The sequence below is a fragment of the Babylonia areolata genome, chromosome 22 (genome assembly GCF_041734735.1).
Source record: "Babylonia areolata isolate BAREFJ2019XMU chromosome 22, ASM4173473v1, whole genome shotgun sequence".
NCBI lineage: Eukaryota > Metazoa > Mollusca > Gastropoda > Neogastropoda > Buccinidae > Babylonia > Babylonia areolata.
The window spans coordinates 9,748,806-9,776,515 of NC_134897.1; the positions used below are offsets into that span (position 1 = coordinate 9,748,806).

At 39.1% G+C, this 27,710-nt stretch overlaps 3 protein-coding genes across 4 annotated transcripts in view; 2 read left to right on the forward strand and 1 right to left on the reverse strand.

The window, feature by feature from the left end:
• LOC143297520 (phospholipid-transporting ATPase ID-like) overlaps positions 1 to 14,176 on the forward strand; it is a 63,446-nt gene extending 49,270 nt beyond the window's left edge. For both annotated transcript variants that reach the window (XM_076609921.1, XM_076609920.1), the window contains exon 24: positions 398 to 14,176. In XM_076609921.1, the coding sequence (XP_076466036.1) occupies positions 398 to 1,102 (705 nt within the window). In that variant the 3' untranslated portion in view covers positions 1,103 to 14,176. The remainder of the gene's footprint in view (positions 1 to 397) is intronic.
• Positions 14,177 to 14,927: 751 nt separating this feature from the next.
• Positions 14,928 to 27,216, reverse strand: LOC143297523 (pyroglutamyl-peptidase 1-like). Its single transcript, XM_076609923.1, has 5 exons — positions 26,816 to 27,216; positions 25,790 to 25,920; positions 21,921 to 22,093; positions 20,659 to 20,897; positions 14,928 to 19,938 (listed from the first exon to the last, which is right to left on the reverse strand). The coding sequence occupies exons 2-5, from the start codon at positions 25,821 to 25,823 to the stop codon at positions 19,776 to 19,778; spliced, it is 609 nt and encodes a 202-aa protein (XP_076466038.1). The 5' UTR covers positions 25,824 to 25,920; positions 26,816 to 27,216; the 3' UTR covers positions 14,928 to 19,775.
• Positions 26,988 to 27,710, forward strand: part of LOC143297521 (cotranscriptional regulator ARB2A-like) — a 34,265-nt gene continuing 33,542 nt past the window's right edge. The window contains exon 1 of the mRNA XM_076609922.1: positions 26,988 to 27,041. The gene's annotated coding sequence lies outside the window, so the exon portion shown is untranslated. The remainder of the gene's footprint in view (positions 27,042 to 27,710) is intronic.

Sequence of the window (27,710 nt, forward strand, 5' to 3'; positions counted from 1 at the left end):
GTGATTTGAACCAGTGCGCTCAGATTCTCTCGCTTTCTAGGCGGACGTGTTACCTCTAGGCCATCACTCCACTATTAGGGCAGACTGAAGAAAATTCTTAGTGCAAAGCAAACTTTGCGCTGCTTAAATTGCTTATGCAACACATCCTTGATTGAAAAGGCAGTAGACTTGGTTTCCGTATGATTTGGGTGAATAGTCGGCAGAACTGGTTGTCCCTTATGATTTGGGAAAACTTTCTATGACTGTCATGATGTGTTATGATGAGAGTGGCAGGTCCATATGATCTGGGTGAATAGTCAACAAATATGGTTATCCCTTATGACTTGGGAAAACTCTGTCATGACATGTTATGATAAAAGTGACAGGTCACTGTTCACCGGTCCCCTGTGTGTTTCAGTGTGCCCTGGACATGGCCTACTGGACGGGCTTCAACCACTTTGTCATGTGGGGCAGTATCATCTACTACTTCTGCTTCCAGCTGGCCTTCTACTCGGAGGCCATTGTCTATGCCTATGTGGGCGTGGCCTTTGAGGCGTTTGCCAACCCCGTGACCTGGCTGACGATGCTGCTGACGTGCACGATGCTCATCGTGCCCGTCGTGGCCTGGCGCTTCTACCAGACCAGCGTCCACCCCACCCTCTCTGACCGCGTGCGTCTCCGCCAGCGCATGAAGAAGTCGAAGTCGAAGGCGCGCGACCTGCACATCCACCAGCACTCCACCTTCCGTCGCAGCCAGCGCTCCATCCGCTCGGGCTACGCCTTCTCCCATCAGCGAGGCTTCGGCGACCTCATCACCAGTGGCCGCAACATGCGAGAGCGGGCAAAGGAGATCGTCACCACGCCCGTCCGGCTGACGAGGATGCTGGTGCATACAGTCGGGGCCGGGATGAAGAAATCTCCCACGCAGGAAACCAACCCTTTGCCAGGGACGTCCGGGGCAGGGGAACCGAGTCACGGGCAGTTCCTGGACATCCCGACGGGTCGGAGTACCCTGGGGAACTGCTTGGCGGCGCCACCGCGACGGGGGAACTCTGCATCGTCCAGCAGTCAGCCTCAGGCCCCCTTGGCTGAGGGGGAGGAGACTGGTGTGGAACAGCAGTGACCCTGTGTGTTGTGTGGTGAGGTGGTGTTGGTTTGTCCGTGTGGCTGAGTGGACTGCAGGACTTTGTGTTCAAGGTGATCATGTTCCTTCTTAAATGTTGCAGCACTGGTGCTCTAAGGCTCAGTTTCATGTGTGATATAATCCCCCCCTCTCTCTCTCCCCCCCAAAATTATTTTCCTCTGAATTGGAAAAAACAACAACAACAAATATTTATATTCTTTCCCCGACTTATTTGATACACGTGAATCGTTACTATCTGTTTGTTGATTTGATAAATCAATTTACTGCAGAATAAGTATTTGTACAAACTAAAGATATAAGTATACATTGTTGAGTAAATTATTATTGTTAAGTGAATTATTTTGTAATTCTTGCTATTATTGAATTTAATGAGCTGTTTTTAGTTAATATTATGAATGCCATAAATTATCGTTGCTTGCTGATACAGAGTGGCAATTTGTTTGTGCAGTTTGAAACTGTTTACAAGTTAGATAATTTGAAAATGCTTTTGAGAGAGAGATGTGAATCACAATATGAATTATTCCTCTTATTTCCAATAGACAGTAATAATTACTACTGCTGCCGTTAGTTGTGTACTTGTAACTGGAGGGATCCAGTCAATGGTTTTAAAAATCTGTATGACTTATGTTTTTCTACGCAAAAATATGTATTTTTTAATCATGCCTTTCATTATTATAAAAAAAACAAAAACAAAACAAAACCAAACCAAAAAACAAGAAGAAATAATTTCGAAGTAGTGTTTTTGTGTGAATATCTGGGCAGTTCGTCTGGCTCTGCGTGTATTTTTTTTTTTTAGAGCGTGTATCTTTGAAATGTTTTTACCAATGAGTGAGAATATGTGTTCTGTTTCACCCTGTGTGCTGACATTGTTGTTGACTTTTGGGTCAGATTGACAGTGTAGGTGAATGTGGATATGAAAGTTATAGTTCTTTTTCAGGGGGTTGTTTTGTTTTAACAGTGTTTAGCGAGTTCAGATCTTTATGTCTGTTGTGGTCTTTTGAAAAAAACACCGTCTTTTTTAATTTCTAGATATTATTTTTGTCTGTCTCACTCTCTATCTCTGTGTGTGCTTCTGTGCTTCAAAATACTCGCCAGTTTAGAAAAAAGGCCCCAGAACTGTGTAATATTGATGCATATTTGTGTGTGTTAGTGTGTCTGTGCATGCGTTTGAGTATACAAAACAACAGTGCAATAATTTCTCAAGAGTTTCTATCGATAGGATTGAAAGTTTCTGTCGATAGTATTATCCTGCATAGGTCCATTTTCATTTCAGACCTTCTCCATTGTGTGTATACATGTACGTACACCTGTGTACATTTTGTGGATTTTCCAAGTCCACCACCTTCTGTTAACCTAGATTATTATCATTATCTTAGATCTTTAAAACAACATCTGCAGGCATCTTGGCTGTATCATAGAGACATGTTCATCTTTACTGTAAGGATCACATTAAGCAAGATCTGAAAGTATGGTATGATCCTATAGAAAAGAAGAAAAAACAACAACAACAACATTGTTTGGAATCACAGTCTACAGTGTCAGTCAAGAAGAAAAAAACAAGAAGAAGAAGAAAGACCTCCCCCAAAAGGGACACATAGAAACCCTTAGAGACAAAACAACCTGGCAACTAGAGTTGAGAGATGTTGGGTTTAAGGACTTACTGGCTTACCTCATTAGGATCATGTTGTTCAGTGCTGGGGTCTTGGGTTGGAGAGGGTATCGTTGATTGAGGGAATGGAGTCTTGGGTGTCTGTCCGTGCGGGAGGTCCTTCTGGTGTTCTGAGGGGTGACTCTGGCTGTCTGAAGAGGGGTGATGTCCTGGCTGTTCTGCTGTTCCAAGGGGAGTCTTGGCTGTCTGAAGAGGGGTGATGTCCTTGCTGTTCCAAGGGGAGTCTTGGCTGTCTGAAGAAGGGTGATGTCCTGGTGTTCCTCTGCCGTTCCAAGGGGAGAAGTCCGGTTATTACCAAGAGAGAATAAATCCTAATTGAAGTAACAAGTCTTGCATCACTTGACCCAGATCTTTCTGAACTGAAGCACAAAAGGTGATTCCGAGTGAGTGTGTAATTCGGATGTGAACAGCATGGTTATGTAAAGTTTTTTTGAGTGTTGTAGTAATGTTGAGAAATGGAGTAAGTTCCAGTCACACACTTTAGACAATCTGCACACATCTGACTGTGTGATGATGAACATGGAGAAATGATGAACTTTTACACATAAATTGCATTTGGCAGAGTGAATCATTAGTTTTATTACCAGCATTCTTCAGTCTATAGACTGCACTGCATGAACGATATTGCTTTTGATGTATCATTAAAGTACCTTAAATTTTTTTTTCTTTTAAAGCTGAGTGAAGGCCGGTTAGTGAAATGCTATTCAGTGAATGACTTTTTGAAAATAATGTTTCTCTCTTTCTTCTGCTTTGGCTGATGTTGCAGACGTTGGTACCTGAAGGAAGCTACGATGGTTTTAGGAACACGCACTGACACAGGCTTTAGGATTTTGTGTCTCATTACGAGAGTAGCGACTTGTAAAGAGTATGGCGACCTAGGATGAAGTGGAGCCAGAATATGACGCTACCAGTGAATTGTTTGATATATAGTTTGGTATGTATTCAGTTGTGATGTTGGATTCAGGTGTGACAGTGTCCTGAGTTTTGCCTGCTGTTGAAACTGGCAGTAGTCTCATCAAAATTATCTTGGAAGATCATGGCATGATGTGAACAGTTTTTTTGCCCATATATCACAGCAACATATTGACTTGGTTTGCAGCATCACATTTTTTTGTGACAGCACAAAGGATATTACTGTAGTGATAATATTCATTTATATATATATATATATCCCCCCAACCAAGAATTCGTGGCATTTACTTTAGTCATGAATAATGACATTCATAACAAACGCAGAATATTAATGATTACTGGATTAACAGAAGTAATTCTTCATTTGTATATCACCTATCCATAGGCTATGGGCACTTACATTTCTCTCTAAAGCCATTGTAATAAAACATGAGGAATATTAATCACCATAGAAATAATGACAGTGATAATTATTCATTTGTAATCTTTTCTATCCAAAGTCTCGTGGTGCTTTACAGTATAAACCATTGTAAGAAAAGACTGAATGGCTTATAACTGTTTGTTTTTTGTTTGTTTTTTTGTAGAAAAAAGTTAGATATTCCTATGCAGGGCAGATGGTTATCCAGAGTGCGGTTTCTCTCTTGATCCACAGACGTTCTTAGTTACACCCAGAGTGGACTGGTATTTCTGTTGCAGCAGGATACCTAGTAGGGTTGCTTACTGCCTGACCTCTGGAGTCAAGGAAAAAAATATTTAACACATATTTACAAAATAAATGAAGTTATGAAGCTTCCAATTTCTTTCTTTCTTTTTTTCAGGACAAATACTGTATGTTTGGTATATGGTGGTGAATGCTATGATGCAGTTAATTACTCGTTAAAGCATGAAGAAACAATCTGCCTTACTGATATTGTACTCTACTGACAGGTTGGTAAATACTGTTTTTAAAAAAAAAAAGGAAAGATAAAATGAAGTTTAACATCAAGGAGAGGGAAGAGAGAAGAATGAACAGACAGAAAAAAAAGAGGAAAAAATACCATGGACAGCTTCTCCCCAAACGTTTTCTTTCCTTTACTTTTTTTTTCTCTCCAAAATTATAAAGTAGGTGTTTTCTGTGTGGGTTCTTGAATTGATTCATATCATTGTACATTATTGTTATTGTTAAAAATAATTACCCTCTTGTGTTGATCATCTGTTGCCATGGACAGTCATATGATTGCTGTGGATTGTAACTCTGTGTGTGTGTGTGTGTTTGTGCGTGCGTGCGTGCGTGTGTGTGTGTGTGTGTGTGTGTGTGTGTGTGTGGTTTGTTCACATGTTGCATGTTGTAAACTGGCAATATGAATAGAACAAATTTTTATGCATGGGATTATTTACATATATATATGTGTGTGTGTGTGCGTGTGTGTGTGTGTAATAGTTCTTGTACATGCATGCGATCTTGTCTGTGTATGAGACATGCATAGGACGTTAGGTGAATGTGCAACATGATAGAGAAACTAAGGTTATACTTCTGAAAGAGAGATCTGCAAGTTTTCATTGCAGAGCCTATGACGCAAAAGCAGTGCAAATCAGCAGATCCAGTTCTTTTATTTTTTGTGTGTGGGTTATTCCTGGGCTTTGTAGGTCAGGGACATTTCATATTAAATACCTCTTGATTTGAGATTGAACACAACATAATGTTTAACTTGATAAACTGTTGCTAAAAGTACAGAGTGCACTTTAATATTCTAACTGCTATTAATCACATTTACCTTGGTGATGGATTTCTGTCAAACAGTTTGATTTCTTTTTTTTTTTTCTTTTTCTTTTTTTCGTGTGTGTAAAAGACTGGTCTTTCACTCATCCATTCTCAGTCAGATGGCATTGTATCTTTGATTCCTGTTCAGTGAACTTTGTGTATTTTCTGGAGGAAGACATGAACAGTTGTTTTCATTCCTTCAAAGGGACACAACCTTAAACCGCTGCTGCTCAGCACTTCCCATCAGCACTCACACTGGCAGAACTGAAAGGTCTGGAAGAGCAGACACCACATACCTTGACCCCCCCCCCCTCCCCTCCCCTCCCCCTCTGGTTGGCAGTGATTCTGTCTTCTTTTCTGTGACACTTTGCATGCCTGTAATCTTTTAACAGTTTTGACTGTGTTTTTGGGGGAAAAAAACAAACGGAAAAACTGTGAGCTTCAAAAGGGAAAATAGTATCAGTTTGAGAACTGTGAGTGCATGCATGAGCTCATGTAGTTTATATAAAAAATAAGAATAAAAAAAGAGTTTTTGAGAATCTTCCCTTTTGACTGTATTGAGGGTGAAAAAAATCCTGCAGGTTTTAAGACTGTAAGTGCATATATGAGCTTGTAGGTGGGGGATGGGGGGGACCTATCAGTTTGAAGATTGTGAGTGCTCATATCAGCGTCTGTAGGGGGCCGAAGAAGACCGAGTACAAGGACTGTGAGTGCATGCATGAGCTTCTATCCTGCTCTATGAGTTTGAGGACTGAGTGCATGCATGAGCGTCTGTGGGGAAGAACAGTTTGAGGGCTGAAAGTGTTTCTGCCCTGTTGATCCAAAACCCCATTCTGTGAAACAGTCTTGTTATTCCTGGGCTTGTCAAGATGGAATGTTTTTCTCTCTTTTAAAATTTTTTTCAATAATCAAATGAGTGCCTTCGATAAATTGTCCTGCTCTTTGATTTCTGTCTTGCTGTTTGGTTCGAAGTAAGTTCACAGTTCAGACCTAAAAGCACAAGTCTGTGTGTCGTGTTCCTTTGTGTGGCATGTCTGTTTCTAATGAAGGAGGCCAAACACTTGATGCATGGTTAGCAGTAGGTGCTACAGACCGAACAGGTTACACCTTTTCCAAAAAACCTGAAATTTGGAAGTGATAATTTTCGGGTTTGTGACAGGAAAGGTTAATGTTAAGTATGCACAATGTTTGTGGTGATCCTTTTTGCACCTAATATTTCCCTGTTGGGTTTCAATCAACATTTCCCTGAATTATATCGGTCATTGATTACAATCTGGCTGTTGGTTCAAAGAGTGTGCACAGTCCTGACCTCAAAGCTCCTTGTGTTACATGTATTTGACCATTGCTGTGGTCAGCAAGACCAGACAGCTGACCATGTCCTTCAGAGGTGTTCTCTTCAGTAAGAATGACAGGTGGTATGGTCCCAGTCAGCTCTGCTGAGGACAAAACTTGTCAGTCATCTACTGAGGACAAAACTTGTCAGCAGCTGACAGGACCGGAAGATGACAGTTGTTTGTCACCACATGTGGACTGACTGGGTGACAGCAAACGAAAAGAAGTTTTCACTACACATACTTTACTGTGACCCACTAGTGTAGACTCTGGCAGGGAGTCTGATTCCATATCAGTAGTGGCTTGTCCTTAGGGACCCACACACACTCCCTTCCCACCCACAGGGCTGAGGATGCCCTCTCTTGGTGCAAGGAGGGACAAGGCAACCCAACTCGTTTGCCTACAACAACCCTGGGTTTGCACCACTATGGCTGTGTCAACAGCTTCTCAAGGGCACTACATCCTAGCTGGCCCTGCCGTTGATGGATGTTGGTCTTTGCCTCTCAAGCTTTATCAGGCCTAAAAACTGCCTTGTACAACCCCAGCTCCACACTCCTGTGGTTGTGATATGTCTCACATGGCCTGTACTTCCTAGCTGGCCATGCCATTAACAGGATAGGATGTCGGTCTTCTCCTTCCTAGTTTTTCAGTGTTTAATGTTGCGCTGTCAGGGCTGGGTTGCATGAACAGTTTTTGCAGCGCTAAGTTTGGCTTAGCAATAACTGGTAAGGAACGCTCCTAGCTATAGGCTATTTCCGTACACCAAGGAACATTGTTGACAGAGAGCAAACTTAACACTGCTAACATCCCTCATGAAACCCACAGCCCTGCTCTACAGTGGTACAGAGAGGGGGAGAAAGAAAGTGTGAGAGGAGAGATTAAAAAGAACATGGAAAGATTGGTTGGTTAACAGGGAGACTAGGCGATAGCCTTGAGATGACCCTAGTGGTCGGCGGGGCTTTAAGAAAAGGGAGACTGAAGAATAACTCCGTTATGTAGAAAAGCTCTGAACTGCTTGCTTTGCACCCCCCGAAAACGGAGTATGGCTGCATACATGGCAGGGTAAAAACGGTCATACACGTAAAAGCCCTTTCGTGTACATACAAGTGAACGTGGGAGTTGCAGCCCACGAATGAAGAAGACAAAGGAGAAGAAGCTTGCTTTGCAGACCTTGAAACCGTTTCATTTTTCTAGTCATAACAGACTTCTTTGTGTGAAATTTGGGCTGCTTCTTTGTGTGAGGGCTGGTTCTTTGTGTTTTTACCCTGGGCAGAGCACAATACCTTAGACTAGTGCTGCCCAGTACCTTCGCTGCTTTTTGTTAATGCATTAGAATGCTCGTTCCAGGATTCATCGTACTTGTACTGCTGTTGGAAGTATGTGCAGATATGTAAACTTCCGCTTTGAACCTGTAGCTGACATGATGAAGTCTTGTTATGTTTAGTATCCTGCGTTGTTGTCACTGTTTCGTTTCACATCGTTTTGGTTTGGTTTTTTTCATTTCGTTGTTTTGTTCAGGCATAGCTAAAACGTGAGTGGAGCATGTTTGTGCACTGGTTGATTGTAAATAATGTCAAGGGAAGATTTTGTGAAATTGGGACAAGAAATTAAAGAATGCATGTTTGGGTTTGATTCCCATTCAGTGATGTACACTTTTTTTTTTTTTTTTAAAGCATACACATAGATATCCTTTTGCCATTTATTTGCTTTCCTGCTTGCAGTATTGTTTTGTGAAATATTTGGAGGCTTTTAATTTAATTTAATCTGGTCATGAAAGCATTAGAGGCTTCTGCTATTTTGCTATGAAAGTATTGAAAGCTAATATCATTTTTTTTTTCATGGAAGTGTTAGAGTGTTATATTATTTTCTTATAAAAGTGTTGGAAACATATTAATTTGTCATGATTTTGTTAGACTAGAGGTTTACATTATTGTTTTATGGTAGTGTTAGAAGCTTACATATGAATTTTTTATGACATTGTTGGAGGCTTTCATTATTTTGTTATTAGAAGCATTATAGTCTTTCATTATTTTGTCTTGTCAAGGTTAGAGGTTTTTGTTTTTTCATTGATATTGTTTGAATCTTGCATTTTTTATTTGATGAAGGCTTATATTATTTTGTCATGAAAGCATTAGACGTTTTTATTTGTTCATTGAGAGTGTAAGAGTTATATTGATGAATAATATGATTTTTTCCCCCATGAAAGCATTAGATGGTGATAATCACAGGTTTTAAAACAAAGTTGTAAGTTAAAGGAAACCTTTTTATGTCTTGGGCAACTTGAGAAACGTGAGTGAGTGCCGTTCTTGTCAATGTCTTACACTGATTTCTGATTGGACGTATGTGTTTTCCGAGAGTGCTGTGGAGTGACACTTGAGCCATGAGTTGAATGTGAGGGAGTGTAGTATCTGTAGTAATGATATTGACATCAATTCAGAGAGAGAGAGAGAGTGTGTGTGTGTGTGTGTGCACGTGCATGTACAGACGCATGCATGTGCATGCATGTATGGGTTTGTTCACCCATGTATTATTTTAAACGTGCATGTTACGCTGGTGCATACAGCTCCACTTCCTGGCTGTGACTAAGAGTCTGTGTGTGGAAATTATGGACATGATTATTTAGACTGACAATAATTTGGTTGGGGAACTTTCGTTGAAGAGCCTTTGTTTTTGTTTAAATGTACTAAAATGGTGCCAGCTGACCTACTTAAAACAAAACATACAAAAAAGATTATCTTTCTTTGTCTGTGTGATTCATTATTTATGCATGCGTTACGACTATGTTTGAGTGACATATCCATTTTCCAGTTTTTTGTTAACTTTAAAAAAAATCTTATCGAAAGATAATTCAGAATAGTATATACCAAGGAGGCACCATAGCCGAACCGGTTAGGCATCAGACTTTTGATCCAGTGTTCAGAGTTTGAAGCTCCATTTTGGCATGGTGTCGTGTCTTTGGGAAAGGCACTTCACTCTGATTTTCCTCAGTCCTCCAAGGTTTGAATGGGTACCTGATTTGGGCTGGGGAAGGTTAAAAGATTACAGGACTGAGCCCTGCTGTTCTGTGTTTAGCCATAGACAAAGTGGATATGAGTTCACTGCCACGAGGGCCGTCAAAGACTGAAGAACCTTTTAACCATAACATTTTTTTCTTCTTCTGTATACCAGATATGGTTAAAGATGACTTGTGCCAGTTAGTCTTTCTCTGTTCAGCCGTGACTTAATGCTGTGGAAAGCATAGTGGGCAGATTGTAATGTGAGCCACTATTGGCATCAGTTCAGTTTGTGATGGTCTCAGTAACTTAATGGCATGCCTGTCCAACTTCCATTTGGAATTGAAGGGATTTGAAGCCAAGCAGTTGTTGAGGCCTTCTTCCAGGGGTATAAACAGTGTGGAAATTCTGTGCTGGAATTTCTGCTCTGCATTGGATCTGTATGTAGGTCATGCATCACCTTCCCTTCTTTTAAAATCGTTTTCTTCTTAATGCAGATGTGGTGTGGCATTATAAAGATCAGTCTGCAAGCTTTGATGTTGTTTTGAATCTAAAACTGTGTGCTAGATATTCTTTAGTGTCACTCTCTTTGTTTATGCCTTTTTCTTTTTGTTTCATTTGTTCTCATTTTCTTTCTTACTGGTTTCTTCATTTCTTTTGTGTATTCTGCAAGTTCATGAACATTTCTCTTTTTTGTTGTTGTCACTTTGGACTTAGCACTTTAGATTGTATATTTTTTCAAGGCCCAACAAATATGAGTTGCTTGGTGGCAGTTGAACAAATCTTTTTTTTTGCTGTAGATTTTTAAAGAAAAGAATTTTGCTTGCTTCTTTTCCATGATTTTGTTTGTTAAACATTTCAAGCCCTGCCATTACGGCAGTGTGTAGTCACCTGAGCTATAAGTATCAGTGATAAATTAATGAATAAATAAATGAAGAAATAAGCCCTGTCATAGCCATGTGAAGTTTGCCAGGCTGTTGTGTAAACAAAAAAGACCAAGACGTACGTGTCAGGGCTGGAGAACATCTTTTTTGTGATTCTTCCTCAAATCGGCCTGTGTGCTAATTGTCTGGAACTTGTCTCTAGACATCTGTCGCATTGTTGAAGATAGATTGCAGGATACATCACAGCATCCTAAACCCCACTGGTTGATACAAGCGAACGTGGGAGTTGCATTCCCTGAACAGGGAAGGAAATACGGGAGGATACGTAAGTTTGGCCCTGTCCTGGAAAAGAATAATCTGGTTTTTTTTTAAGCTGCCATCCAGCCCATGGTGGGACCAGCCCTTTGTTCTTGCCCAGTCTTTACTCTTGTCATTAACCCCTTGATTGTCGAACCTTGCTGAAATGAGGTCAGTGTGGCGTGGGTTTGAAGTACAGTCACTACCTTTTGTGGTCTTGTCACTGGTTTTGTTGATTTTGCTGAACAAAAGTAATGCAGTCCAAAGAGGAAGAAGTCCAGATACAGAATTGTGACTGACATCCTGACCTGTGAGCTTAATGTTATCTCCGTGAGGCGACTGCCCTTCACTGACCAGCATTCTTGTCAGCAGCAGTCAAGGGGTTAAATCACTTTACTTCCATTCTGTAATACTGCTGGAATGCAGGGAGATAAAACGACAAAAAAACCACCCCTACAATCTGCGTGGTTCAAAGCTTGTATAATCCCAGTCTGTGATCTGTATTGTGCAGAGTGGGGATGGGAAAGTTCTATTACAAGGTGCTGGTTGATTGCAGTATTTCTTGGGAGTGTGTGTGTGGGGTGGGTTGGTGAGCCTACAACTGTGTTTTTCTTTGTGGATGGGTTTTGTTTGTTGTGGAGGGATATTGTACAGTGTCACAACTTTCTTTAAAAAAAAAAAAAAAAAAAAAATGGATGCAGGTTGAGGAGGAGAAAGATTCAGACAGTGGAGGTGAGGGGTGTGTGTATGTGTGTAAAAATACGCCAAGGAACTATTTAGTTACAGTACTGAATTCAGTATTGCAAACATTTTGATTAAAAAAATGATAATCATGTGTTATTTCATGGAAGCCTTCCCATTTAGTGTTCGAGTGCACGCCCATAATCAACTAGTTACAAAAGTCATTGGTTATCATATGGTGGAGCCTTCACATTTGATTTAATTTTAGTGACTGTGCTGAGAATCAGTTGAAAAATGAATCATTTGTGTGTCTCTTGCTGTACAATGACAGAATGAATGTCTAGAATCACCACCTTCACTGCTGCTCTGCACCAGTTGAAAAACTTCTCTCTCGTGTTAATAATGTGCAGTGTCGTAAAAAAAAAAAAATCTGACCTTTTGTCGCTTGCGCCAGACTGAACAAGCTCCGTATGATATGCTCTTAGTTTTTATATCAGTATGTAGAGAGATTCTCTCATGCAGTTGCAGCTGCTTTCTAACAAATTTTATTGTGTGGGAAAACAGCGTAAAGATTGAAAAAAAGAGAGAAAAAAAGAAAAAGAAAGAAGAAATTTGTGTCTCCCTCCCCTCCCCCTTCTTTCCCCACCACGAGTCCATCTGAAGTATTTGCCAGTTCTTTTTCCTTTGTTTGAGATACATTGGTTGGTTGGTGTTTTCTTTTAGTGCCTCCATGCTTTGTAAAGTTAATTATTCTATTAGCCCATTTTTTTTTTCTTCAGTTCTAAACATTTGTAAATTAAATTATTGCATGTTTGTTGGAGATAAAGAGGAAAGGGGCTGTCATTTTTGTAAAAAAAATTTTTCTTTGTAAAAAAAAAAAAAATACATAAGACTTTTAGCCTTTTATTGAAAAAAATATAGACATTTTGTAGATCCAAGTGGTAAATCAAATGAGCATAGAGGGGATAAATGGGAAAAGGGCTATTATTATTTTTTTTTTTACAAAATGCTTTCTTGGTTTATAAAAGCATCTTATCTTTTAGCCTTCTTTAAAAAAAAAAAAAAAGGTCTAAACATTTTGTTAAACCAAGTGGTAAATTGAATTATTGCATGAGCATAGAGGGGATGGAAGGGGAAAGGGCTGTTATTTTTGTAAAAAGCTTTCTTTCTTTGTAAAATCATCTAATATTTTTGCCTTTATTAAAAAAAGAGAAAAAAAAAAGGTTAACATTTTGTAAATCTAGATGGTAAATTAATGCATGAGCATAGAGGGGTGGGGGGTAGGGGTGGGAGGGGGGTATCGCAGCTCTGACAAGACCGTGTCTCCTCAAACACTTCTTTTCCTATGGACTTCCCTTTGGCGTAAACAAGGCAATAGACACCCTGCCGGATTTTGGACAGCACAAAATGTTAGCTCCCATGCATACAGGTTCTTGTGTGTGGGAGGTTGTTTACAGGTTGGTGTGGATTTCTGTCAGAAGTGAATGCATCTCCAGGCCTTTATGAATGGTTTTATAGTGATTAAATAATGCCCATCAAGGTGGTCTTATTACAGAAAAGGTCACAAAAAAAGGGCATCTTCCTTGCTGCTGTGGTCTCTTAGGTGATAAGTTCGCTTATTGTTTGCTTGTTTTGCAGGTCAAATGTTTTGACATTATGGTGGCCTTCATTGTGAAATGGTGGTAGTTTTTTTTTCTGAAGGTACAACATTAATTGTTCCTTTTCTCTGAGGACATTGAATATGAAGGAGGAGAGAATAGCAGAAAAAATGACTGAAACAGGCAGATGATTAAAGTGGAACATTGCTTTTGTAATGATCAAGTACTTTGTGGAAAATCCAAAGGATGAGAGCAAGCACAAATCATGATTTAAAATGGTTAAATTCTTGTGTACATTGTTAATTAAAACGAAGGCTGGAGATCAGGAACATATGAATTCTCTCTTTGGCGATTCTGTTCATCTCTCTGTGGTGTGAGCATGTATAGATGGGTACATGTACACCTCAGATATATCATTTTAATCGTGCATTATTCTCCGTTCGTTTTGATATATTTACTTGGGTATTACTGGCAAAAAAAACCAACAAAAAACGGAGAGGTGAGAATTATTAAGAAACAATATTTTTATGAGTATGTTTTGTAGAAATTTAAAGTGATTTTTAAGTAACAGTAGATGAATGATTTACTATTTTAAGATCATGTTTTGTAGAGATCTAAATGATTTTCTTTAAAGGTAACTGCAGATGAATGATGAGTTACAGCTATTCATTGGTGCATGTATTGCGTAACTGGTTTTGTACATTCTGTGCACAAGATGATCAAGTTAGTCATTGTTTGCTAAACTCTTGTTATGGTGTGGGGGTCTGATTTATGCATCTAGGAATACATGAAGAATCTGTTTGTGCTTCTTTGCAGACAGCAGGTTTTCAAGTCACGCTGTCTTTGCTTAACTGTTTCTGCCTTTTGAGTTCTGATTGATTTTCATGATTATACATACTTAAAACAAAAGTATATAAAAAATATAATAAATCATACATGAACTGCTTATGGTGTTTGTGGATTGTGGAAAACCGCTTTTTTGCATACATGTACACACAAAGAACACACCATGCAAAAGCAAACTCAGTGTGGTCACAAGATGTATTCAAATCTGATATGAAGTGATTCAATGGTCATCACCTCCCCTTGTTCATTTTTATCTTGCTTTTTTTTTTTTTTTTTTCAGTTTTAAAATTTCTGTATTTGAAAAGGTAAGCTGAAAATGAAAATTCTGATTAAAAGACATGAAAACACTCCATTATCACAGAAAAGTGCTGACGGTACAAGAGAGTGCATTGACCAGATAAATATATCCAAATTAATAAAAAATAGGAAATTTATCCCTCACCCCCACCCCAAATCAACTGTGCCATTTCACTCCCCATCATTTACAATCAGGTACACAAACACACATCAATTCATGTTAAATTTTCTCAAAAAACAAACAAACTCAGGAATGCTGAATAATTTATAACAATACCTGATTTTCTACCAGAAACGTCAAAGGCAATTCCATAAATAAAAGCAGGACATTTTTATCAAGATTTGTTTTTGAACTCGAACAGCTACATAATTAATTCATGAAAAGTATATAAAAAATTCTGTTTACAATCCTAATCTTTAGTCAAACCAGTAGGTCAGACTAAACACATAAGGTGTTGGTGTTTTGAAATTGAACTTTGTAAAATATGTGCCCCCACCCCTAAAATAACACACACAAGCCAAGAAAAAACAATGAAACAAGGGGGGGTGGGGGGGGGGGGGGGGGGGGGGGGGGGGAGAAAGAAAACAACAACAAAAAACAGCAACAGCACAAATGCAGCAATGATATTTCTAATTTTCAGTCAAATCATATATATCCCCTTATCAAAATGTTCACAGAAAGGCAAAAAGTGTATAAAATTTTCTACATGACCAGTAAGACAAAAAATGTAAAATGCGTAAAAAAAAAAAAAAAAAATTTTTTTAAAAGGTCATTAGAAAGAAAGGAACAAAGCAAGGTGGAAACAGAGAGGGAGATAAAAAAAAAAAAAAAAAAAATAAAAAAATTTTTAAAAGAGAGAAAAAAAAAGAGGAAAATTAAATTTAAGAATTTCCTGGAGGGGGTACCATTTTGTACTGAAAGGTTCCCCGGCATTCTCCCATGGGAGTGTTGGAAACCAGTAAAATGTTTATTTCAAATGATAAAAAAAATTCTGCTGGTAAAATCAATGTCTACTTATCGTTAGGGTTGCGGATATTTGCAGTACTTCATGGAAAAGATATGGATGGGCAGGTAGATAGGCACAGTTTTGCACATGGGGAAATAAATCTTTTTCTAGGAGGTAGGCTGTCAGAAGGATAGCAAATGTAAATATCTTGAAAATGCAAGAAAATGAATGAGTGTTCAAATGAAATATGAACGACTTGTATCACCACAAGTTTCAATTTTTCAAACTGATAGTATGTGAGAAGACCCGACTGAACTGTGCTATTTAAAAACTGTCAGCAAAAAAAAAGGATATGGTAAAAAAGAAAAAAAGAAAAAAGAAAAAAAGAGAAAAATTATAAAAAGAGAAAGGAGAAGAATAGAGACCTGAGATAACCTGGAAATATTAAAACTCTGAGAGTGACATTGGAACACAGAGCTAGCAACTGATATAACCTCCCTGAAACACAAGACTAGGTTTTGTTATTTATTACTGCACACAGACTTTCACAAATCCTTTCAAGAATTGCCTTAAAAAAAAAAAAAGACAAAAAAAGACAGGTCCACAAATTTCAAACAAAACATAGAAATAGCTGCACTTGCAAAGTTATGTAATGCTCTCATTTTGTTCCCCACTAAGCATTTTGTTCCCCACTAAAGAGTTTTGTTTATTGATTAAATTTTAATATCCGCATGAATTAACTTTTTATTTATTTTTTTATTATAAGTCTGCTGAGTTTGCACACCTCTTGACACAATTACCAAACTGATTTGCAAGCGAGTTTTGTTTTGTGTTGCTAACACTGACTGACGACTTTTTTCGTCCAATATTGATGTCAATGGAAAGGCACACACATAAACATGAGGATGCTGACAACGGAGTAAGTAGCTTTAAAAGACTCTTAGCTGAAACGGTATGTCCACAATGCATATCACAACGCTCAATGACAGGAATGAAGGGAAGAAAACAGAACAACATGCATTCAACAAAGGAAATGTTGGTTAACATCTGTTCCCTGCCCCCCCTGTCCTTATTTCATTCCCCAAAGCCACGGCCACTGTCATTCAGTCTTTTATCATTGCTGCTTAAAGCCCAACTGACCGACCAAACAGGGTCACGTCAGGACTGAATAAACTGTCAATACTGATACTGTAGAACATGACAAAAATAAAAAAATGACCAAAAAAAAAATTTCACATCTGAAAAAGCAAATTAGGCACAAGCACAGTTGTATTCATGCACACAAAGCAAAGACATGCCTCTGACCACTCCATCATTTTTTTGCCAGAGGAGTAAAAAAAAACCAAACCAACCTGAATATGAACATGATTTTACATAATTAGTCACTGACATATTCTGCTTGTCAATGGATCACTTTTCCTTTGGTGGGTATATCTCTGAGTTAAACTGTATGTAATGTTAATTTTAATTACATGGGAGAACATGACAAATACATGAAAGAAAAAAATGTTGCACTTCTCTCATCATGAATCCTCTTTTGAAACAGTCTTGAGGTAAAATCAGTTTTTTTATTTTTAGCCAGTGTCACGTTCACAACCATGTGTCATCGAAGCTGCACGGAAACACTGAAGCCAGTGGATGACGAGTCGTTGTTCATAAGGAGAACTGAATGTTTTTCTCCCCCAACCCCTATCCAAACATTTCACAACATTCTGGTCAAGTAAGTTCATCATTAATTTCTTTCATAAATCTGAGCAAATTGCACCTCGAGGCATGTGATAAGATCCCATAGAAGAACTGAACCCAAACCTTCCAACATGTGTGCACAAATTCACAACAGTGAGTCTCGGCCATAAAAATCAGCCCACTTCTCCACATCAAGCTTTCCTTTCAATTCAAGACCCCAAACAGTGCCCTCTGAACAAGATCATCTGCAATAATACTTTCCCTTGCCAAGCAGAATGATGGGCCCTCTGAACAAGATCATCTGCAATAATACTTTCCCTTACCAAGCAGAACAATGGAAAATCACTCATATAAGCAAAACATGTTACAGAACACACAGGATTAAAACTCCAGGACAGGATGAATCAGCAAACATACACTTGATAAAGATAGAGGGTAAGAAATGCCACCCTCCCCAACACATCGAAACCCTAGCACAATCAAAGTAACACGTTTTCAAAGAGAATTCCACAGTCTAGGCAAGCTATCACATCAAAAGTTGGAATTCCCTCTGGCTGTTACAGAAAATAGGAACGGGAATGTTTTTCTGCATATTGCACACAGGTCACTCTTACACTGCCCTGTTTTACTGTCTCTTTTCTTTCTTTCTGTGTTAATGGACTGCAAGTCTCATGTTCAGCTGTATGTACCAGTGGGCTTTTACCCGTTCAACTGTTTTTAACACACCCTCAAGGCATCCATGATCCGTTTTCGGGGGTTATCCAAATCTGAATGGTGAAGTTCTTTGGTGTGTGTGCCCTGTGACAAACCTCTCCAACACCACACCAACTGACAGGACCTACGGTATCGGGTGCCTAGACACTGTACCACTGTCTTCAATTAATTTGTCAATCCTAAAAAAAATAATTTCATTTTAATTAGAAGTTACTATGCTTTCTGTTTGGATGTTTTTACTTGTCAGTATCATCATTTCATTCTAGCCACATCCTTTAGCTACCCTCCCCCAGTGGGTTTTTTTTTTATGTCTTTTTAGCCTCAAGTTAGCCCTTGATTGGCCTATAATTAAGAACAGCAAAGTTCGGATGAACAGCATTTTGGTTTCCACACAGTACGACCCTGCAAGAAACACAAGGATTCTGACAAGAAATGTAGGAACTGACTGACAGTGATCCCCTAAAACACTACCATCTTCCATAACCTCTCCTCATTGATGGTTTCGTCATGAAATGCAACCAATGAACTGAACATGACTGCATCAGGCACTGTCCTGTTATAAAATGTTCTAATAAAATTGTGTCACTTTCTCTTAAAATCCAAACTCCATTCAAAACAATGATCATTTCACTAAAAAAAAAAAAAAACCAGACTAAAATTCACCTAAAATCACTAGTGAACTGATGATGAATGACCAACCAGACTAAAATTTTTCAAACATATAAACAGAGAAAGTCCACAAATATTTTATTTCTAAAATAACAAAAAGGAGGAGTTTGTATTACACTCCATGTTTGGTGTCATATACTGTACCATGTCAAACTGATGCAAACTAGGCCTATCCGTTTGCTCTGCTTGGCCAAATTTCGCGCGGCTAACAGTGAAAAGACGCCCCTTCTTGCCCGGCCCGCTCTTAGCCAATCAAACGCCTCTAAAAGCTATATTTGACACTGCGACAGTCGTACTTTTCTGATTTTGTGAACAGCATCCTCTCTTAACACATGATCTTTCTTTCAATTTATATATGAATTTTCTTCCTCCAGTGCAGTCCTGCTTTCACAAAGGAGGAAAATACCAACACAATACCCCCCGGAGTCTGCACGAGTTGGGTCACGGTTAAGTATGTCTAATTAAGTTTAGAGTCAGCCCAAATCATTCAAGAACTGGAGACATTAACGTGACACAAATATATTTTCCCTTCCCAGCTGTTTTAGTCTTTTCCAAGTTTTCACTGTTGTCGAATCTGTTTCACTGTCTGCTGGTTTGTCACATAATTACTTTTGATTTCAATGTAATACACAGATTCAACACATATGTAACATTTGCACAACACCCTGAATTAATCTTCAAAACAAACCAACCCAAAAATATAGTTGACAAGCTTTGCACATCTGCCTCTATATATACATCTTATCTTCCAAAGTTAAGTCATGAAAACAAGAATACAAAAAAACAAATGGGCATGTTGTATATTTATCTGTGTGTTTTTAGAACATATAAGTATGGGAAATCATTTTGGTTTCTCAGTTGCTGTAAATTGTATTGCAAAGAGCACAGGTTAAAACCAAGTATGCAGTAATAAAAAAAAAGGTATACAAGTAAAGATTTGACTAATAAAAATAGTTTACATAGAAAAACATACACACTCATGCACTCTCCCTCTCCACACACCCCCCCAACCCCCACACCCACCCTCTTGCCCCATACATACAAGAGCAGGAACAGTCTCCTTAAACCATACCCTTAAAAATCAGTTCTTTGTATAACACTTTCACATATAAACACAGGCTAATTTTTTTTTAAATAACAAAAATCTCATTAAAAAAAAAATTAGGTTAACATCGGGTTCACATATATACACGATTAAAACATGAAAACCAGCCTGAACAACATTATCTGCTTACAGAATAAGTATGAGCCCCAAATTAATCAAAAAAAAAAAAAAAAAAGAGAACTAATTAAAATCAACTTGGGAATTTTGCTGGTTGGTAGTGTTAGTAATGCCACGCGTTCCCAGTTGTCTGGCGGTCAGTGTCGGTGACCTTTGACATGTTATCAAGGGGAGGTAAGCTGCTGTATCATCTCATTGATGGCCACACGCAGTCCTTGCACCAGCTGCTGTGCAGAATAGGGGCTGTCCAGCGGGGGGACATGGATAAACGCTGTGTTGTGATGACTGATGTGCAGCGAAGAGAAGTAGGAGAACTCGCATAAATACCTGTCGGACAGAAACGAAGGACAATACGTCAATCACCAGAGCATGGAAAAAGGTCATTTTCACGGTTAACTATGTGTAATTAAAAGGTAATTTTATATCTATTTGATGACAAAACCATGTTGCTTTTTTTTATCCAGTCAATCACAAAGGGGCCAGTTCAGGGATGAACACCTGTCACTTGTTAAAACCAGTTGACGAGATTGCAAAATAATGCCAAAAGTTTGAATAACACCAACCCCACCCCAAAACACACACACAGATATCAAATATTTAAAGGCTTATGTTGTATAATTCTTTTACAATATTAACTGATTGTTTTTTTATTTTCATTAATGTTTTGGAATTCGCCGCAAAATGATGTGACACATTCTGAAGATTGTATTTTCTACTGTTTTTTTTTGTTGCATCATCATAGGAATGCTTTCAGCGGCCTTATCTCCCTGTGTCTAATTATAATAATAATCAAACAGTACTTAAATGGCGCAAACTCCCTGTATAATGGATTCTAAGTGTGCTGCATCATTGTAGGTATGCTTTCGGCGGCGTTATCTCACTGTGTCTGATAATAATAATAAACAGTCTTTCTATGCTGCAAACTCCCTATAATAATGGACTTTTAAGTGCCTCACATCAAACAATACATATAAAATGGCATTAAGGCATACAACAGCATGAAGGCAAACAAGATACTTGACGCTACCCAGCAAAAAATCAGCATACCTTCCAGCGTCGTGCGAAACCCGTGCTTTCACCCCGCTTCCAGACGCGCAGACTTTGGTGCAGACTTTCTTCATGTTGATGCCGGACACCAGCACGCACGTCTTCTCTCGGGCGTCCACGCAGCACTGCGTCTCGGGACACCGGCCCAGCACGTCAATCTTGTCGTAGCCCTCGTTGTGTGCTATCTGCTCAAAGGTCAGCTCCGTGGCAATGCCAGACACTCCCACGTGAACCATCAGCTGATGTGGACACACACACACACACACATATCGTCTAATATCACCTATAGTGAAAAGACGTTAACCTAAAGAACGAACACACAAACACATCGTCTAATATCACCTTTAGTATAAAGATGTCAAACTAAAGAACGAACACACACACACATCGCCTAATATCACTTACAGTGAAAAGGCATTAAACAAAAGAACGAACACACACACACATCGCCTAATATCACTTACAGTGAAAAGGCATTAAACAAAAGAACGAACACACACACACATCGCCTAATATCACTTACAGTGAAAAGGCATTAAACAAAAGAACGAACACACACACACACTCACACACATATGTATCACTCTCTAGGTTATCTATCTATACTCTCCACAGAAAAAAAATGATATAGACTGACAACATGTAGAATGGGAAGGAAAATCGTTTGCAGAGATCCCTAGAACTGATAGTGTTGGAGGAATCTGGTGAACAGTTGTGTGTGGAGCCCAAGTGACTCTTCATAGGGTTATGGAAGAAGAGGAAGAGGAAGACGACTGATCTACACACACACACACACACACACACATACATCACTGTCTAGTTTATGACACACTCACTCATACACACACACACACAGATGACAGGACATTAAAGAACGACTTAATCTTATCAAAACGAAACTAAAAAAGTAAAGCAACTCCCAACCAGCAGTCCTGGACTAGGAAGAAGAAGAAAAAACAACAACAACAGAGCATGGAATGAATAAACATGATTCCACATGAAAACTAGAGGGTACAGTGCCCAGCCATGACAGAGGCAGACACAGAGTGAGAGAATAGCAATGTTTTATTCATTGTCCAGCATTAAAGGCCACAGACTATGGCATTTCAGGTAGCTGTGAGACACAGAGAGAGAGAGAGAGAGAGAGAGAGAGATAGAGACAGAGAGAGAGAGAGAGAGAGAGAGAGAAAGTGACAAGAGAGACCCGAGAGAGAAGAGAATGGAAAAAAAACAAAAACAAAACAAGATTCCACTTGCAGTACCAGAGGATTATACTGCTCCCAAAGCTTGGGCACCATCTGTTTGACAGCTTCGTATTCAACAGGGATCTCCAAGGCCAGTAACTCCACACTGTCGTTGTCCAGTCCTTCCTCCTGTAACTTCATCACTGCCACAGAACTGGCGTTCACTCTGTGGCTCCCAAAGGGGCCAAAGCCTGCAACACACGTTTCACGGCTGAATGTATTGTAATATGCTGCAGCATAATTTTTTTTTTTTTGTCATAAAATTTTGGTTTTGTCACAACAGATTTCTCTATGTGGAATTCCGGCTGCTCTCCCCTTGGAGAGTACGTTGGCACAGTGCAGCCCCATCCATATCAAAATTTCTTTCCCCCTGCTAGTAAGTGGATTTTTCCAAGAATTTTGCAAGGACAACCCTTTTCATGCCATGGGTTCTTTTACGTGTACTATGTACATGCTGCACTTGGGACCTCTGTTTATCATCTCACCTGAAAGACCATCACTGAAAGTCTAATGGAGGGGGTGAGTAAAAAAAAATCCCAGTCTCTAGGTAGGACTGAAACATGTGGACACTCACTTCCAAGTATGACCGCTTGGCCACATTCCACTATCTGACCATGCTACGTGAGACAGCTGATTTCCGGGTTTCCCAAACTAAACCATTCTGTATTTCAATTTCTTCATTTGTTTCATATATTAAAAACAACAACAACAACAAGAAAATGTAAATAAATGTTTGGGAATAATTGCTCAGAAAAATCTTGGATTCGCTGCTGTACCTGAAGAGAAAGTTGACTCAAAGTGCTTTAACCTTTCCCCTACGTCGCCCAAAATTTTGCGCACCGTACGTCGTGGGTGTACAGACACCCATGTTTCTATGAAGGAATGACTCCTCGCCGTACGTCGTGGGTGCACAGCAACCCATGGTCTCTGTGTAGGATCTAACCCCTTCTTGTTCGTCGTGGGTGCACAGCAACCCATGGTCTCTGTACAGGGACCAATCTGTTAACGTACATCATGGGTGTGCAGTAACCCATAGCCACTCTCTTTTCGTCTGTCCCCGCAACTGATAACTGTGAAAGGCCTGTTTCGGATTTATCTGTTCTGTACGTGTTGATGGCAGCTCTCTTGTGCCACATATTATGTATTACTTAACTCTCTCCATACGAACGGCGAAAGAGATGACGTTAACAGCGTTTCACCCCAATTACCACCATCAAAATATTGCAAGCGGAAGACTCTTATACTGAAGAGGTGAATGTTGACAAAGAATACCACAATTCTGACGACAGAAGCTAAAGGCTGGGTCATTGAGACACCCACTGGACATCCGAGGGGTCTGTGTAGAGAAGAGAGGACTGGCTGTACTGAGTGAGTTAAATCTGACTGAGTCAATTCTGAGTCGTTTAGATGAAATCTTGCACGCTTTTGATTAAAAAAAAAAAAAAAAAGCAACGTGCTTTATATTAACAACGAACAAACAAATGATGATTCACTCCCACAGTTTGAAGCGTACAGATGTTCTCATGGCCTGGCAAAACACATATACATGCACACACACACTGATACACATGTGTGCATGGACAGACGCCCCCACCCGACACAGACACACACACGCCGCCGGTGCACATATACACGCACTCAAATACACACTGATGCACACACGCACACACACACGCACACACACACACAAACATGCGCACATGAGATCTCTGTCCCTGTCTCATCACACTTTGTGGAACGGTTTCAGTTTCAGTTTCAGTAGCTCAAGGAGGCGTCACTGCGTTCGGACAAATCCATATACGCTACACCACATCTGCCAAGCAGATGCCTGACCAGCAGCGTAACCCAACGCGCTTAGTCAGGCCTTGAGAAAATAAAAAATAAAAAAATAAATAAGGGGTGATCAAATAATAGATAAATACATAAAAAAAATAACTACTACCACTACTAATAATATGTATAAGGCGCAAAAACTTGATGAAGTCAACTATAAGCGTACATAAATAAATAAATAAATATAATAAAAAAAAAGAAGTAATAATAATAATAATAATAATAAAAAAAAAAGAAAAAAAGACAACAATGATAAATAAGCAAATGTAAAACATGGAGACACACATTCACACATACACCCACATATGCATAACAGATGCGCACCAAACATACATAAGAAAGAAATAAAGAATACTACATTAGAAATTAAACAAATTTATGGAACAAAAACTGCAACATTTGACTAATGCTTCGTGTGTGTGTGTGTGTGTGTGTGTGTGTGTGTGATGAAATTACGTCAGCTGATGATGTAGTGATACATTTGGTGGCTGCAGCTTGCAGATGTTATTTAGATCAGGGATCTATAGACGAAGTACAAAAGATGCATCTCAATTATGAACAGATTTTAGGTTCATAGGAAACTGTTCTTTCTTTTATATGTTTATGTGCATACACACACACCCCATCCTCTAAACACACACACACACACACACACACACACACACACACACAAACGCACGCTCTATTCCATAATTATGCTGTCAGAAAGGAAAGTGCCGACACAAGTGTAAATGATTCTTTCTAGCCCTTCCCCTTGCCACCGCTTACCCTCCACCCCCTCCCTTATTGCATGATGCGATAACAGACATGAGCATGGCGTGTTTACTGTATGGAGTTCAACTGATGCCAGTGGCACTTGTAGGTCTACCAGTCCCCTTTCCCTTGACCAAACTGTTGGCATTCCTTGCGCGTTCTTTTTATTTTTATTTTATTTTATTTTTTATAGGCAGGTTTCCTTTGTTTCAAACTGATTGGAATTAGAATAAAATTTCTATATCAACTAGATTTAGATAAATGGATTTGACACATGCAATAATAACTAGTTCTCAAAAAAGGCTTTTCCAACTAGATAAAAAACAAAACAAAAAACAAAAAACAACCCCAGTTCATTCAATTTTCGTTTTCTCCGCATAGGCAGATAGTAGTTTGCACAGGACAGGAATGTTAGACCCCTGCCGGAGTCTGCAGTAGTTGGGTCACGATTAAGTATGTGTAGTTAAACCATTAAACAAGTAAAACTTCAGAGTAAAACCGCAGACTTGAACCAGGATACAATGCACAACAGACAAAAAGATAGCAGCAGATGGAACTGAATCTGGCCTAATCTCGGTGGCATCATATCCGAACGGTGGGCAAGAAGTATTTTCATACCAATGCCTCTCTCTCTCTCTAGCAGGCACGAGTACGTCACACAAACAACGTATGGCACACAAGGCTTGTTCTTTGCAAGTATGGATGGCTCCACACTCATGATGTAAAATCTATTCTTTGAGAATATGGGTGTGCACACACCCACGACACACTGGGATGTTTATTGTGTGTTAGTTTCTTTGCTTACGGATGAAACAAAATAATTTTCAGTTGATATGTAGTGTGATACATTATTAACAAAGTCATGAAATTTAATGGAAATGGCTTCAAAATTACTTGACTAACAGAGCAAAAACCATGTGTGTGGGTGTGAGCACACCCATGACGTACAGGAAAGGTTAATTTGACTTTTATTTTACAAGAACAAGACAAACCAGTTCATTGAGCATGCACATATTCACAACATATGAAGATATATCTCACACAGAAATACTTATTTCAGGGTAAAATGGTCTTGTGCTTCTTAAAACATTAGCAATTTTCACACACAAACCCTTTTGAAACTGACTGCATCAAATTAAATTTTCCTGTACACCAATGATGATTCCAAAATTTCACAGTAGACTGTACAGTTTCTGGGTACCAACTAAATATATGCAAATGCTAATTAGTGTTTCTCAGAGCAGAGACCAGTAGTCACTCTAGTTTCAAACACAGTATGCTAGTATAAAAAATCAGTTTACCTGTTATTACAACAAAGGGTTTTGTAGAGGGCATGCTGGAGTCAGCAGCGCACTCTTTGGCAATCTTTTGGTCACCTATGGTGGTGGTTGTTGTGGATCACAGTGTGCTAGAATATGGTTCAGTCCAGTTTCTGCCCACACAGAAATATTCATTTCACTTTATTCTACAAAAACACACAGATGAGTGCACACATATTTCCAGCAGTATCCTCACACACAAACTGGAAAGCATTCACTGTAACTCTCTTTCTCACAGTCACACACACACATTTGTATTCCTTACATTTCAGAAACTCCTGTCCAGTCTGGGAATTTAGGACAATGGCTCAGTCTGCTCACAGTTATCATTCCAAAACAAAGGCTGCTTCAACAGATCGGTCAAAATGTTCAGACATGTATCTAATGATCTTCTACTCGACCCCCTTTCTCTTCAGTGTAAAGTCTCACACACTCAGTAAATAATATGAATGCATATCATTCCAAAATCTAAACTGAAAATAAACAATAGAATTTTGCTACATTGTGTAATGAGCACACATTTACAAAAGATAACATCAAGAAACTCTCCAGTAATCTGCAAGAACTGTCATGCTTACTTTGAACCTTTCAATCAAGACTTTGCAATGGAACAAGATAGCTTTATGATGGGAAAGATATGAAAGATATGTCAACTGGAGATCTAGAAATCTGACACATGATCATTTTATTCTGTCTCTGTCTGCATCCAGTCTCTGTCTAGATGATAGGTGAATCACTGGCTCTTTGAGTCTTTCACTGACACCCTGGCAGGTCTACGGTTTCGTTCAATTCATATTCAGTTTAACACAAATTTCTCATCTAAATAAATGCATCTGAAACTGCATTGGTTCGCCTTGTTATTCTGCATCCACAGTTCTTTTTAAGCAATATGATCATCAAAAGAACAAATGTTTGCAATCATCCAATGGTTAAAAAAAACATCCTTGGCACACAGCTGATCAACTTCTTATTCATCATGTTGTGATTGACAACCTGTTTGCTGTCTACCTTTGGGGTCAAATGTTCGCGGATAGGAGACTTCTGAGACAACCTGTGTCTTGAAGCTGATTGTGCCAGGTTAAAACAAAGAACTTAAATGTTTTAAAGACGTCCAATTGGTGTCGATGATAAAACCGGAAGTGAATATGTTTCAAAACACAGTTTTATCCCTTTCAGTACTGATGAAAAGATCTCACACACTTTCGGTTTCGACGACCCCAGCTTGGCTAAGAGTGTATGTGAAGTCCTTTTTGCAGCTCATAACGTCTAATCCTGTGTTCGATATACCCTGCATCTTACGCGAAAGGGTGTGAAAGAAACCAGCTGGGACGTATTTGGGTTGACATTCGTTTTCGCGTGAACTTTTTTTTGCACAAAACACAACCTTCCGGTTACTTGCCAACAAATGCAAAGAAGTACCCGCAGCTGGACCTTGTGTATTTTCCACCAGAACTTAGCGTTCATTTTATTTATTGGCTGTTTATATTTGGCGGTGAGTGTAGATATTTTGGTAATGTTTGAGCTACTTTGTTAAGAGTTCCTCTCATAAAAGAAGAAATAGTAAAACGAAGTATTGTTTTAAAGACAGAGTAACACTTACATCCAGTTTTACTAACCGATTTATCAAGCACTGCTAACATCAAAACTTCACAAAACTTTTAACAAATTAAACAATTAGCCCCGCCCCCCGCCCATTACTGGGTTTCCCCCAACTCACCATTCATCCCCTCCCCCTCCTTTTCTAAATGGTAATACTCAAGTGTAAAAATCAATACTCTTAATAAAATGTCTACAATCACCAGTATGTGTGATGGGACATTAAATAAAATTCCTCCCCCTCCACATATTGAATTTCCTCATTCCTGTAATTTAGAGTTTGGTGGGTTTTAGTAACACAGACAGA